This window comes from Haliaeetus leucocephalus, unplaced genomic scaffold (genome assembly GCF_000737465.1).
Source record: "Haliaeetus leucocephalus isolate CR32 unplaced genomic scaffold, Haliaeetus_leucocephalus-4.0 Scaffold339, whole genome shotgun sequence".
Lineage (NCBI taxonomy): Eukaryota > Metazoa > Chordata > Aves > Accipitriformes > Accipitridae > Haliaeetus > Haliaeetus leucocephalus.
Window position 1 is genome coordinate 12,563,538 of NW_010972775.1, and position 14,392 is coordinate 12,577,929.

General features: G+C 35.6%; 1 protein-coding gene across 1 annotated transcript in view; it reads left to right on the forward strand.

The window, feature by feature from the left end:
- The window catches only part of TRPM7 (transient receptor potential cation channel, subfamily M, member 7), a 60,771-nt gene that overhangs the window by 37,570 nt on the left and 8,809 nt on the right, over positions 1-14,392 (forward strand). The window contains exons 15-28 of the mRNA XM_010571910.1: positions 6-140; positions 1,415-1,695; positions 2,180-2,408; positions 3,616-3,771; positions 3,914-4,057; positions 4,768-4,896; positions 5,830-6,114; positions 7,195-7,369; positions 7,919-8,051; positions 8,876-9,060; positions 9,758-9,890; positions 10,366-11,081; positions 13,187-13,263; positions 14,126-14,185. Coding sequence (XP_010570212.1) covers positions 6-140; positions 1,415-1,695; positions 2,180-2,408; positions 3,616-3,771; positions 3,914-4,057; positions 4,768-4,896; positions 5,830-6,114; positions 7,195-7,369; positions 7,919-8,051; positions 8,876-9,060; positions 9,758-9,890; positions 10,366-11,081; positions 13,187-13,263; positions 14,126-14,185 — 2,838 coding nt within the window. The remainder of the gene's footprint in view (positions 1-5; positions 141-1,414; positions 1,696-2,179; positions 2,409-3,615; positions 3,772-3,913; positions 4,058-4,767; positions 4,897-5,829; positions 6,115-7,194; positions 7,370-7,918; positions 8,052-8,875; positions 9,061-9,757; positions 9,891-10,365; positions 11,082-13,186; positions 13,264-14,125; positions 14,186-14,392) is intronic.

Here is a 14,392-nt window from a genome sequence, read left to right on the forward strand (position 1 = left end):
TACAGCGATCTGGGCGAAATCCTTCAAATACTACTCCTCAGATGTGTAAAAGCCATGAGTCTTTTGGTAACAGGGCAGACAAGAAAGAAAAAATGCGCCACAATCACTTCATCAAAACAGCGCAGCCATATAAACCAAAGGTACAGATGTGTGAGGAGCGCACGGTGGGGTTTATTTTAAGTAGTTAAGAGTAGAGGACCTTGTTGAAATCCAAGTACCACTGAAGTGTGAGTAGCAGCAGTTTTACTGACTTTGCTGAAGCTGGAATTTCAACCTTCCTTTTGTACTTGATTATAAACTGTCTAGCATGCTTACAGGATTCTGTAAAGAGTGTTTATCTTTCTGTATAGTAGTCTTCTGGATAAGCTTTGATATGTTAGGGAGCAAAAGGCTTATCTCTGGCACAGTTCTAGCAATAAAGGGGACTCACATGGCTTTGTAGACGGAGCAAGATTTGGCCATTTGACTTACTATAAGCAGTCTCCATGATTTTCCTCGTTTGTATGTAGGTATATTCGTTACTTCTTTTCTTTTGATCTTTAAATCAAAGTAATTCAGTCTCTCAGCTATTAAAATGAATTGGACTCAACTGAAGTTTTTGAACAAAAGTTCCAGCTGCTTTTCAAGTCTTCAGAAATTCTTTTTTCTTTTTATAATTTGATATTGGATCACTCAGCATTTTATTTCAAGTTACGTAATTGTTACCTGATCAGAAAGTAACTCCCAAAACACACAAAGTATGTTTAGAGAGGAGACATTGTTTTATTCTGTGCAGGGTGCAAGGTGGAAGATTTCCACAAATCGAGTACACCTACTGAGGTTTTCAGTCCATACTTATACACTACAGTTAAAACACCACATCTAATACATGTGTTTCGCATAACTATTGCATATTCATTATCTTGAGCAAGCATGACAGACATGTTGCTCTCTTGAGCAATCATCCCAGAGTCTTCTACATCTGCATGGGGGTCTCTGGTGGTCTTCGGTGGTCGTTTGGGGAAGGATACCCCTACTCCTTTTGTCCTTTTATGATTATGCATCATCAGAGGACACCAGGGTCTTTGTTTCTCTTGCCAACCCCTCCTTTCTCAATGCCAAGGAGGATGTATGTCCTTAATTAGCAAGTCTGTGACTCTGAAATGTCTGTTATCTGGTGCCTTGACTATTATCCAAACACTCCTTAAGCATCCTCTGTTGTAAGCAAAATCTTAAATTAGATAAGCTTTACCTTGAATACACATAATCTAAACAGTCCTTGAATAGCAAGCATACCACACTTCTCATGTTTTAGGGTTTTTTGTTTAAGCTATCACCACCTTCTTTTTTGTTAATCAGTCTTTTGAAGGCCTGAGGCAATATAATGACCAAGTTTAGAGATTTAAAAATGTAACTTTCTGATTTTATTTTAAAGATTGACACTGGTACAGAAGAGGGAAAAAAGAAAAGAACCAAAGATGAAATAGTAGACATAGATGACCCTGAAACGAGACGTTTTGCTTATCCTCTCAACGAGCTGTTGCTTTGGGCGGTGTTAATGAAGAGGCAGAAGATGGCCCTCTTCTTCTGGCAGCATGGGGAGGAGTCCATGGCGAAAGCCTTAGTTGCTTGCAAAGTGTATCGTTCAATGGCATATGAAGCAAAACAAAGTGACCTTGTTGATGATACTTCAGAAGAACTGAAACAGTATTCCAAGTAAATTACATTTATATTGTTGAAGTTCTTTTCTTGAAATTTACAGTAAAAGTAGTGGGCTATATGTGAACACAGCCCAAACTGTTCTATTAGCACACGTGAAGACAATTCCTTTTTGCAAAAAGGATTAAGTGGCACTCTAATAGATGTTTTATGTCAGATACTGCTCTCTCTTGAGAGCTGTTAATGAGTCATGATTTATAATTAAATTAAAACGACACTGAATGTGCCATTTACTTACTTCCATGTAATTTCCTTGCATGTTTTAACAGCTGTTTGTATCCTGCATATGTTTTTAATAGAAGTCACCGATTCACGTGTTGTAGTTATAAATTACTGTACAGTATATCTGTACAGAAGGGACACGTAATAGTCCCTTCAAGTTGTGCTACTGGGAATTTGATTGTACAAGAAAACTGAACCTAAACTCAAGGCCATTTCTATAGATACTAAATTCTGTTTTGTTGGTTTTTATTCATTCTAGTGAGTTTGGCCAACTGGCAGTTGAACTGTTAGAACAGTCCTTCCGACAAGATGAAACTATGGCAATGAAATTACTAACCTATGAGCTTAAAAACTGGAGCAACTCAACTTGTCTGAAGCTAGCAGTGTCATCAAGGCTTCGTCCATTCGTAGCACATACTTGTACGCAGATGTTGTTATCAGATATGTGGATGGGAAGGCTGAACATGAGGAAGAATTCATGGTACAAAGTAAGCAGTGTCACAGTTTATTGGTGTAAAGAGGATCAACGGAATTTATGTTTAAATGGAAGGAAAACATGTGTTTAAATGCTATTAGTATAAAGCTTTCACAACTATAGCTTATGTTGATCAATCCTGTAAAACAGTCTCCTATAACATAATCAAAACTGGAAATATTTATTGTAAACTCTTCTTTTGACACTCTATTATCTTTTCAAATAAGGTACAGAAATATAGAAGGCAAAAAACAGGCAAGTAGCCTTTAATCAGAGGCTTAAAGAGATCATGTGAATACTAATCCACTACTAAAAACATAGTGGTAAAAAATCTTAACAGACAGAAAACCCACTGCAAGAATATAGTTTCATGCATTTTGGCTTTTTACAGGCAGCACATAAGACTTGATGTAGAAAAGCTTTGTGTATGTCCTATTTTGGAGGAAGAAACTGAACAAAAGCAGGGCACAGAATGAAATAAGGGTAGGCAAATCGGGGACAGGTTTTCCAATGGTGCCCTCTGTGATATAGATCAATTGAACCAAAATGGGAGTTGCATATTTCTTTGAGATGGTGTACCAAAACCTAATTGTTGCTATAGAAATATAATGAAATAAAACTTTCCTACAAAATATCTACAAGCATCATTTAACTTGTCACCTACTAAAATCCTCTTTCATAACTGATTAACCATTTTCTTGCTTGCTTTGTAATAGGCTAATGACAATAAATAGCTTTTACTTATTCTCTTCATCCATACCTTAGCTCATTTTTCTACCGTAAGTTGAAAAAAAAACCCCAAAACAAAAAAACCACCACCACTCCACCCCCAAACCCTCTACTTTTATATGCTTTTAAAATACACCTTGACAGTAGACAGTTTCAGAGTTTCTGGGAGTGGATTAAAGAACAGAGTGTAAACAGAACATCTCAGGATCTTCAGGCTTGGAGTATATTCTTTCTAGTGGCTTTTAGTTTTGGAATTCATGAATTCTTCCCCTTTCCTATATCTTCAAGTCAAGGAACACTCTGTATATGTGATTTTAGCCTGTTAAGTGTGTATATAAGTAATAACAACTAATTATTTTCTACATTTTTTCCTCAATAACAAGCAAGTGAAATCTGGATAATATATTTTCAGAGGATATTCTGTGTGTTGGTGTATTCTGATACTGTAACGTAGCTGTGAACTATTTGCACTTAGTCTTCATCTTTTGCAGGTGATACTGAGTATTTTACTCCCTCCTGCTATACTGCTGTTGGAATATAAGACCAAGGCTGAAATGTCACATATTCCTCAATCTCAAGATGCACATCAAATGGCAATGGATGACAGTGAAAACAACTTCCAGAATGTAGCAGATGAAATACCTATGGTAATGTGGGGCAGGGGGAGATAATAAAAACAATATTTCTAACTTAAAATAAATAATTACATTTTTAAATCAAAGCAGGAGTTAAAATGGGTGTCCAAAAGCATGTATTCTCTATGTGAAGTTAACAGTCCTTTCATTTTAGGAGGTGTTTAAAGAAGTAAGGATCTTGGACAGTACTTTAGAAAAGCATGATATGGAGACTCCAGCAAAACCTAAAAGACTTCCAATTACACAGAAATTTTATGCATTTTATCATGCACCAATTGTGAAGTTTTGGTTTAATACGGTGAGTTTTCTTCTGAATTGTGTGTTTTGTTTGGAAATCTAATGTGGATTTTTGGGTTCTTTTCCCAACATGTAGCTCTGTGACCTGAATCAAAGTTTAAGCACTTTTTAAAAAACAAACAAAACCCCCTTACCTTGCTAAGCTAGAAATGAGATTTTGAAAAACTGCATATGCACATGCAGTACTACATGGTTTGGGTTTTTCTCAAGTTCATGATGTTGGCTTTGAGAAATACTTTTTTTGTTTGGTTGGTTTGGTTTGGTTTGTTGCTGTTGGTTTGTTTTTGTTTTTTTTTTTTTCTTTTCTTTTAAGCTTAGAGGGTATTTAGCATGAACATTTTTATTCTGGCCCAAGTAATTAATTTTATCAGTTGCTACCAGGAATTCTATAATCATTTATTAGGCTATAGTTTTCATGCACAGCTTTGTTTAAATTACTGTAATAGAAACTCTAAAATTTGTATTAAAGGAAAAATAGCTGTAATAAGAACAAAGCTTTTTGCTAACAATAAATAGCTTATTAAAGCTATTTTTCCTCTTCTAAGAAGAAAATGTATACCCTCATAAATAATAACTTGTCTGCTTAAAGGGGTAAGTATAGTACTGTAATTCTACTTGAAGCTTTTATTGTATACCACATCAAAAGTTTCCATGCACATCTATAAAGAACCCTTCAGTAATTATATGTATAATTTTCACTGCTTTTTTTAGTTGGCATACTTAGGATTCCTCATGCTCTACACATTTGTGGTTCTTGTAAAAATGGAAGAATTGCCGTCGGTTCAAGAGTGGATTGTTATTGCTTACATTTTCACATCGGCAATTGAGAAAATTCGTGAGGTATGCCTATAACAATCTGGGATTTTAGTTTTCTTTGTCAATTAAAACAGTATGCTTTAAACTGTGTTTATAAACAAGAGAACATAAGAAACTTCAAGCATCAGAGTACATAATACCTTTATCTTAAACTCTGGTATAAGCTGCTAGTTTCAGTACCAGTGTTTCCTGGCCTACTGCTTGGACTTAGCTTGGTTTTCTTCTGTTTCCAATGGGGAGGAGATGAAGGTCTATTAAAAGGAGGTGGGGTTTTTCCTCCTAAATTTCAAGGAACTGGTAATGACATCTTGGTCTGATTTTTTTTGTTTTGTTGTTGTGAAAATTCCTGCCCCAAGAGTTGATTTTTTTTTTTTTTTTTAAATATCCGTAACTAATCACTGTCTACAAGTTGTAATGAAATAAGCAACCTTACTTTTCTGAGGGGCGAAATGTGTATTTACTTATTAGTGTCAGTCAAACTCTACCACTATGCTATGACTGAGATGACAAAACAAAAAAAGCTTTATCAAGACAGGATAGCTATCACAACTACGATTTTGCTGGTCAGCAAGAGACTTTTGAGAAGTTCTATAAGAATTTTTAAATGAGAGAGAGAAAGTTAGTTCATTAACCTGGTACCTCAGGTCCAAGTGAAGGGGCAGAAAGTAGGGGTCGTTTTTGTAACAGTAACTGCCAAAGAAAAAACCAACACCAAAAAAAGCCCAAACCCAAAATTCCTTCATGAATTGTTCAGACAGAAGGAAACATACATCCTCCTGGTCCTTGTTGTGAAGCTGACACAGTTAAACACTGGTTTTGATTCCTCGGTGTCAAACAGTTATCCATTTGAATAGATATTTTATTTTTGGAAGTATAAAAACGTTAGTGATTGATGTATTTCACTGTTGGTCCATGTGTAATAAATATGAGCAGACGTGACTTTTATTTTTATTGCAGATTTTTATGTCAGAGGCTGGGAAGATTAATCAGAAGATTAAAGTGTGGTTCAGTGATTACTTCAATATCAGTGACACAGTTGCCATTGTCACTTTCTTCATTGGGTTTGCATTAAGATTTGGAGCAAAGGGGAATTTTGGTGAAAACACTTACAGAGAAAATTATGTGTTTGTTGCTGGAAGAATAACATACTGTCTCAATATAATTTTTTGGTATGTGCGATTACTGGATTTTCTAGCTGTAAATCAACAGGCTGGCCCTTATGTTATGATGATTGGGAAAATGGTAAGTACTACTTTTGTTACTGTTTTTTTTCCCCAACTGAAGTACATTTTTCTTGCTGCATCCATTTACAACTTTTCTAGAAGTTTTATTTTAAAAAAGATTGCTTATCCTGATGTAATACGTCAACAACTCAGTGTGCAGAATTAGTTAGCTGAAATATAACTTAATGTGTTTCAAAACAAGCACTGATTAGGCGGCTTCCTTTATTATGGAGCTTTCTCTGTCACATGTGTGTAAAAAGCTGGCATATCTTCCTTCTCTGGTCTGTTTTGTTCTTAGACATCAGAGACTTGAATGAATATGATGATGCTTTTTTCTTGATTCATCTAGCATTGCTTCCCTTTTGGGTCTGAGATGTATTTATAGGCTTGGTTTTCTTGCCTTTGCGCTCTCTAGTGCAAGACTTTAACTTGTTTTGTGTCCTAAAGCACCTTCGTATTTTGTGCTGTGGAAAACTGGGGAATAGATTGTGGCTCCATTCTTGTCTTCTCTCACACAAAAAATATTCAAGTTGTTTACTGTCAGTGAGCTATTCTGAATGTTAAAAAAGATGTTAAGGCTTGAGAACTGTATATATGAGGGCAGAAGGGGTGTTTGTTTTTCTTCCTCCTATAAAATGGTTCCTACAAAGTTGAACCCTGTCATTCCTTAAAAATGAGCGCATCAAGTTGCTTGTTTCTCACTTTGACTTCTTGCAAGAGGCTTAGGTTCTGCGTTTCAGCCCTTGGAAAACTAACCTCTGTGTTTTGTGCAGCTATTGAGTGCATTTAGGAAGGAATGTTTCTCTTTATTAGCTGCTACTCATCCACATAATAAATATTTGAGTTACAAAGGAAATACTCTCAGTTGCCCTTGGCCAAGGATACTAAATACACTGTAAGAAAGGGCAGGAAAAAACCAAATTTTCTTACAGGGTTTGTATTTCAGTCGGAAAATGTTGTTAAATAACAAGTGTCCTAGACTCCTTCCCTTATAAAATACATAGAATTCATCAAGCTTACTCTGTCACTGTAAAAGTGTTTAAAGTTGTGAAATCATAATTATGACCTTGTGGGTTAACTGACTTTTCTGTGTTAATAGGTGGCCAACATGTTTTACATTGTGGTGATTATGGCACTTGTACTACTTAGTTTTGGTGTTCCCAGGAAGGCAATATTGTATCCTGATGAGGCACCATCTTGGACTCTTGCTAGAGATATTGTGTTTCATCCATACTGGATGATTTTTGGTGAAGTGTATGCCTATGAAATTGATGGTAAGGCACTGCAATTTTGAAGCAAGGAAGGAGAAAACTTACTCTGATAAGATTTTCTCAAGATCTTAAGAAATTCTAATTTCATGAAATTAAATGCCCAGTTTTGTTGACGTTGATTCCATTCGTTGGATTATCTCCTCTTAATGGGTTGCAGCTGTACAACTTCTTAACTTGACTTTTTCATTACCCTTTATAAAGCTTGAATGGCTTAGAATGAAAACTCAATCACAATTTCTCACAAGGCTATCCGTAGCAAGATTTTGGAATTTTCCCCCACAGCTATATGATGCCAAAATTTTGGCTGTGGTGGTGTATTACGCTTTTTAAAATCTGATAATATGATTATACCACAGTATTAACCAGAAACTTTGTCTGCTGTATTTTTCTACCGTATTCCTAAATGCATGGAGACATTTTGAATTGCAGAACCAGTGCATGATAGTTGGTTATTGCAATCTTTGTAAGTGATCTTTTTTTTCCCCTATCTATACCTGCTGGGAGTTCTAAAAGTTGTATGTATTTTCTGTGTATCTTTTTTTCCCAACACAGTGTGTGCAAATAATTCTGATGAAAAAGTTGCTCATCTCTGTGGCCCAGGAACATGGCTGACCCCATTTCTTCAAGCTGTCTACCTCTTTGTACAGTACATAATTATGGTTAATCTCCTTATTGCATTTTTCAAGTAAGTATATGGGTAATTGGTAATTTTTGCTAATCCTTTGATAAGTTTCTATTTCACTGCAATAAGATGACAAGAGAAAAAGAGCTGATGTCAGTTCAAAGCAATCCCATTTGCTGGAAGCATTTTCAGGTTCTAAGGCTGGTCTTCATCCCCTCCTCACTGCAAGCCTGTGATTAAGTAGGGAAGTGTGTGATGTGACTGGTATGTGTCACATCTATGAGGCCAGGGGAATCAGAAGTTTAAAAGAATTCGAAAGCATTTTGTAATGTCTCTTTGTCAGAAAACAAAGTTGTTTCATCATCTGTATGTTGACTGTTGTTCCTAAATTCATTTAACGTTCTCTAGTTGGTTGAGTTGAATTGTAGTAGAGTAAATTGTCTTTTACAGTTCTCTGCAAGTGTTTGATTTATGGGAATAAGCCGCTCACTAACACTGAAGAACGGCAGACTGCAGAATTAACGTGGTGTGATATAAAAATCTTGGTTTAGTTAGAAATAATGATTATTTTATTTTGTTTGGCAAACTTGAAATTGATTGCAGTGTAATTATTTCTGAGGAAAGGTACTGAGATGTTACCAGATGGGAGAATTTTTTAACCCTCTTGCTTTGGATCATGGTGTTTTCTTGAATGTGTTTCCAACTTCCACTAAAATAATTTGCAGTAAAATACAAGCATGTGCTTTTTGTCTCTTACTTAACTACCTTCAGAATTCAAGATTGTTATCAAAGTGTTAAAACAAAACAAACCAAAAAAACCCAAACACCAAACCCCCACCACCCCAAAAACCACCTTGATGTGTTAATACTTTTCTGTTCCCTTTCAGCAACGTGTATTTACAAGTCAAGGCAATTTCAAACATTGTGTGGAAGTATCAACGCTATCATTTCATTATGGCCTACCATGAAAAACCTGTTCTGCCTCCACCACTTATTATTCTTAGCCACATGGCTTCCCTGTTCTGTTGTATATGTAAAAGAAGAAAGACAGACAAGACTTCAGATGGGCCAAGTATGAACAGTTATTATAAAAAAAATGCAATAACTTTTTTGATATGATTAAAGCAAACTGTCAGAAAAGTGCTATGTTCTTGGTTATAATATATATTCTCAAGAAAGCCGAAGTAGGTTCTAATTTTCCATGGTTTTAGTATTGATTAAGACTCTAATTCTGTTCAAAGTCCCGGTGTTTTTATGAAGGGTATAATGCACAGCCCCTAGAAATCTCCAGTCAAACCAACTTAAGACAAAACCAAACAAACAAACCCCCCCGAGATTAGATTTCCAGTTAGTGTTAATAGGGGAAGAATTTTTTTTTCTTTCTGGAAAACTTCTGTTCTTATTGGAAACCCTTTCAAAATTTAAAAAGTTGGGGGGGGGAAGTTCCACAGATGATAAAATTCAGCTTAAGGAATCTAGCTTCTGTCTCAGAGAAAAAGATTGGAGGGTAGGAGCGTAAGGAATTATACTATCGTGCGCACAGCTCCTCTCAAAATTACTATTTTGATTTTTATTTTAGCGGAAATCTTTGGCCTTGAACTTTTTTCTAGCAAGGAGAAAGGAAGGGTCTTAGGTGGCACTGTGGTTTTTTGTTGGTTTTGTTTTGGTTTTTATTTTTGACATGCTTTGTGAAGTTGTAGCTATTGGTTTCCAGCACCTGTGCTACTTCACTACATACACATCTTCTTAACTGTTTAATCTCTCTTTAGAACTCTTCCTGACAGAAGAAGATCAAAAGAAACTTCATGATTTTGAAGAGCTGTGTGTTGAGATGTATTTCAATGAAAAGGATGATAAATTTCATTCTGGAAGCGAGGAGAGGATTCGAGTCACATTTGAACGGTAGAATATTTACAAATAAAATTTCTGAATAGAGAAGCTTAGAACTTTTGCAGGTTTTTAAAATGTGCTGTAAGGGGGGGTAAAATGCAGCTCAAGAACATAAGTATTTATGCAAGCTTTAGATGATGTCTTTCCATTGCTGTGCAGAAACTTATAATGTGATTGATGCTTCCTGATGTGTAGCAGCACTCAGTAAGCTGAGGCAATCATATTATTTAGTTTCTCATGATGTTTTAATAAACTGATACATTTGAAAAAGTGCTATAGGCCCTCTATTGATGTGTATGTTATTTTTGTGATTCTGAAGTATGTACAAATGTTGTATTACAAAACAGTCCAATACTATAGTGTATATCATCTTGAAATTTCAGAGGTGTTTTCCTTATTAAATGGGCAGAAAGGGTTGCAAAGGTGTTTCTTCTGCATATTGAGAAAAATACCTTTCATAGCTACTTCATAATTTGATTTTTCTTAGGGTGGAACAAATGTGCATTCAGATAAAGGAAGTTGGTGATCGTGTCAACTACATAAAACGGTCGTTACAGTCTTTAGATTCACAGATTGGCCACCTACAGGATCTCTCCGCTCTAACTGTGGATACTCTGAAAACTCTGACTGCACAGAAAGCTTCAGAAGCTAGCAAGGTTCATAATGAAATCACACGGGAATTGAGCATTTCAAAACATTTGGCACAAAACCTCATTGAGGATGGCTCTCTAAGATCTTCTGTGTGGAAAAAGCACAGCATTGGAAATGTCTTTGGTTCTTTTCCGCAAGGAGGCCTTGAAAGTAATAACGCTTTACTCTGTAACATTTCTATACGTGATGAAAAAGAAGCCCAGCATAAGACAATTGGTCAGGAGTTAGCTCCAGTTCCCCGAAGAGAAGAAATAAACTTTCAAGAGGCAGGTTCCTCAGGCAGTGCCTTACTTTCAAATGCTGTTTCCCCTCCAGAACTTCGCCAACGAATACAGGCTGCAGAGATCTCAAAATCCATTAGTAAAAGTAAAAAATTAGGCAATTCATCCAACAGCATGCCACATGTAACATCCCCAACAGCTAAATTTTTTGTTAGCACTCCATCTCGGCCCAGTTGCAAAAGTCAGCTGGATTCTTCAGGAAAGCATGAAGAGACTGTTTTCTCTAAGACTACAGAAGGAGATAATAATGTAGAATTTGGTGCATTTGTGGGTAAGTATAACAAAGTAGATTCTGAATGTCCTGAAGTCATTATTAGCTGCTCTTATCCTCTTGCTTCTGGCTCTGCTTGCCTTGCTTTCGCCCAACCTTGTGTTGAAAATGGAGGATACGTTAATTGTGGTTTTATTCATGATGAGAGTGACACTAATGATAACTACAGCTGCAGAGTTGACAAATGTGATCACCAGTCCTCTGTCAACTTATCGAAGAACAACCGCCAAACGAAGTTCTCTTTTTCAACTGGCGACTTGACGTCAACAGTCAACTGTGGCGGCTCACATGGAAAATTGAATATTAAAGATGAACTTTGCAAAAGTCAGCATGTCCATGCAATGGAACTACAAAACCAAGATTTATATTCTAACATCCTTATGGGACTACTTCATAAACTGTGGACCAAATCTAAGCCACAAGGTTTGACTTATCAAGAATTGTATAGTATTTTGGGTGTATTCCGGTTGCAGGTGACTTTATTCTACCATTTTGCTCTGCTTTTTTTTGCTTTTAACATCTCTAATTTCCCTATGTTGCTTGAATTTTTTTTACTTAAATTATCATTTCTTTATAATTCTGTCACATAGACAATATTTTTCTGAAAAACATTAGCCAGTTGTTGAGTATAGCAGTTTTGTGCAATTAGCAGCTCTACAATTTGGTACGGGCATTGTAGACAAACGTTTTGTGACTCATTATAAAGATCCTACCTTCTCATTGCATAAATCAAAAATATTGTCTATTTCTTGACGTAATTACAGAAGACTTCTTAGGCTGATGGAATCCTGGACAAATATCTGTGGTATCTGTGTCAAGCTGAGGGATCCTCCTGTACTATGTTTCTAAACACTGTTATAACTGGGATCTTCCACTGTTGCCTAGGCTAATGTATCTTTTGGCAGTCATTCTGGAAGCTTCCAAAGTCCTTTTTTTAAATACAGCATTATGCCTCCCCTCAAGTTTTGCTTAACAGTAAAAAGGTGCACGTTTCTGGTTAGACTTACCTACGTATTTGTCCGGTAAAACAGTGGCAGATTCATTGCAAAATACAGGTGTGGGTTTACTAACTGATTTCTGTAAAGTAGATAATGCTTTAAGTACGTTTAGTGTATAGCAGAAGATCACAATCTGGAATAGTCAGGTTGCCTGCAGAAGTGGTGTCTTGCCCCAGTTGTTCAGGGATGTCTTGGTGTTTTCTTCCAAAGGTTTGTTAAGGATGTAAAAATTTAAATCTTTAGACAAGAGTTTATTCTACAGATGTGAAACTTGGAGTTCTAAGAAGTTACCTACATACACTAGCATTTTTAGATTTGTGTATGTGTAGGAAGAGTATCTACACGTCTGTGCACTCCATAGCTATTTGTTAATAATTTCCTCATGGTTTAAAAAAAAAACAAACAACTTTTTAAATTCAGAAAGCAAGACTAAACAGAAATAACGGACAGTGATTGTATAACTCTTATCTAATCTTTAAATGTACTTCACCACTAATAACTTTGAATACTAACTATACTTATTTTACTGGAGCCAAATTTTTAGCATATGGTCCTCTCACATCTCTAGCATTTAGAACATACTCTTCATTCTTACTGTTCATGTTTTATAAAACTTGTCATACAGTGCAGCTTTCCATTGTGAAACCAAGTAGATTTGCATTCATTATAAAGCCACCTGCTTGGTAAAATTCTGAAAAGTATTTCTTGCAACTGGGAGGATGAAGGGTATGTTGTAAAAGCTGCCTCAAGAAAACTGTCTGCTTTTCCTTCATTTGTCAGACGTACATAAAAATACTGTAATTCAGACTGCCCTGTTCCTTTCATGTGAGGAGCATATGCCTGAGTAAAATTTTAAAATGTTAGTTTTACTTTTTGAATTGTGGTAATCCACGTCTTAATGCAGGAAAAGCAATAGTTTTACATTAATATTTTGTTACACTGATTTTTACTTTAGTGTGTTTGGAAAGTCTTCTTTAGTGCAGACAGGCACACAGAACTTAGATGATTTGTAACCCTTTGCTGTGGTGATGCAAACTATTGGCATGGTCAGAACATTGGACGTTGCCTTTGATTTTGAATACTCTTTTTGAATTCACTGTGTCAAAGGTCACAGGGACAGCATGGAGTTACAGCGGTTTAAAGAAGCAGCAAGCAAAATTAAAGAAAGAAGTGCTGATATTGAGGTAAGCATGAAGACTTTCTGTCAAACATGTTAATGAGGATAATTTTTTTTTTTTTTAACTGCAACTTCACAATATGTTTTGAAAAAGTCTAAGAGCAAATATAATCAAAGAACTTGCAAAATGCAGCCTGGAAGGAATGTGTATCTGCTTTATGATTAAAAAAAAAAAAAAATCTGGTGAAAACTCATGCAACCTTAACTACACATCGAATACTGTTGCTTCATAAGACGATACTGATGAAATACTAAACAAGATCTGAGATTATGAAAGCTGAGATAACTACAATGGTGAGTTAAGATAAAATTATGTATCCCATAATTAGTGTTTAATGAAATGTTTGACATTCATAAATTTCAAGATCAGCATTTAGGAAGAATTCAGTGATTTACATGATATTTTATAGAGCAGGATAATAGTGTATATGATTTTAAAACATGACAAAAGTTGTTCATTATGCTTCTAAGAAAAGGCCTAAACTAAAGGCATAAACTAAAATCATGTGTAATTTCCATTTTCTTAAAGAATATTAAAAATAACTAAATGGAAAGTGATTAATCATAACAAACCTGTCCTCCAAGTGCTATGGTATGTATAAAAAAGCTAGTTTTGTCACTGTAGCTGTTAAGATAAGTTAGTAAATACAAGTTACCATTTGCAGTTACCCCTCATTCAGGGGAGAATCTGACTTGAGAATTGCATTATGGCCATTTGCAATATCAGTGTTCTTCTGCTGAGTTGTTCCTTCTGGACCTTCTGATAAGTATAATGTGTGACCAAAAAGCTTTTTTTGTGTGTGTATTTTTGGCATCAGTTTCTTGGTAGTAATGTTTACAATTTGCTTTGGATTTTTTTTTTTTAATAGGAGCAACAGGAAGACTTCAAAAAAGCTATATTGGAGGGTATAGAGATAACCAGACTTCAAGTAAGTAAAGAAAGTTTCCACGTATTAGAGACATTATTTTCACCAGATACCGAATGCATTCTTTACAGCAAAGACAGGAACTCTGGTTTCGTATATCATTATCTGTAAGTAAACCCTGGTCATAATTTAAAAAAAGGTGTACCGTTGAATCTTTGTACAAATACAGCTGGATGTGTCCTTGATGTAGGTCTAAATAATTCCAGTGTT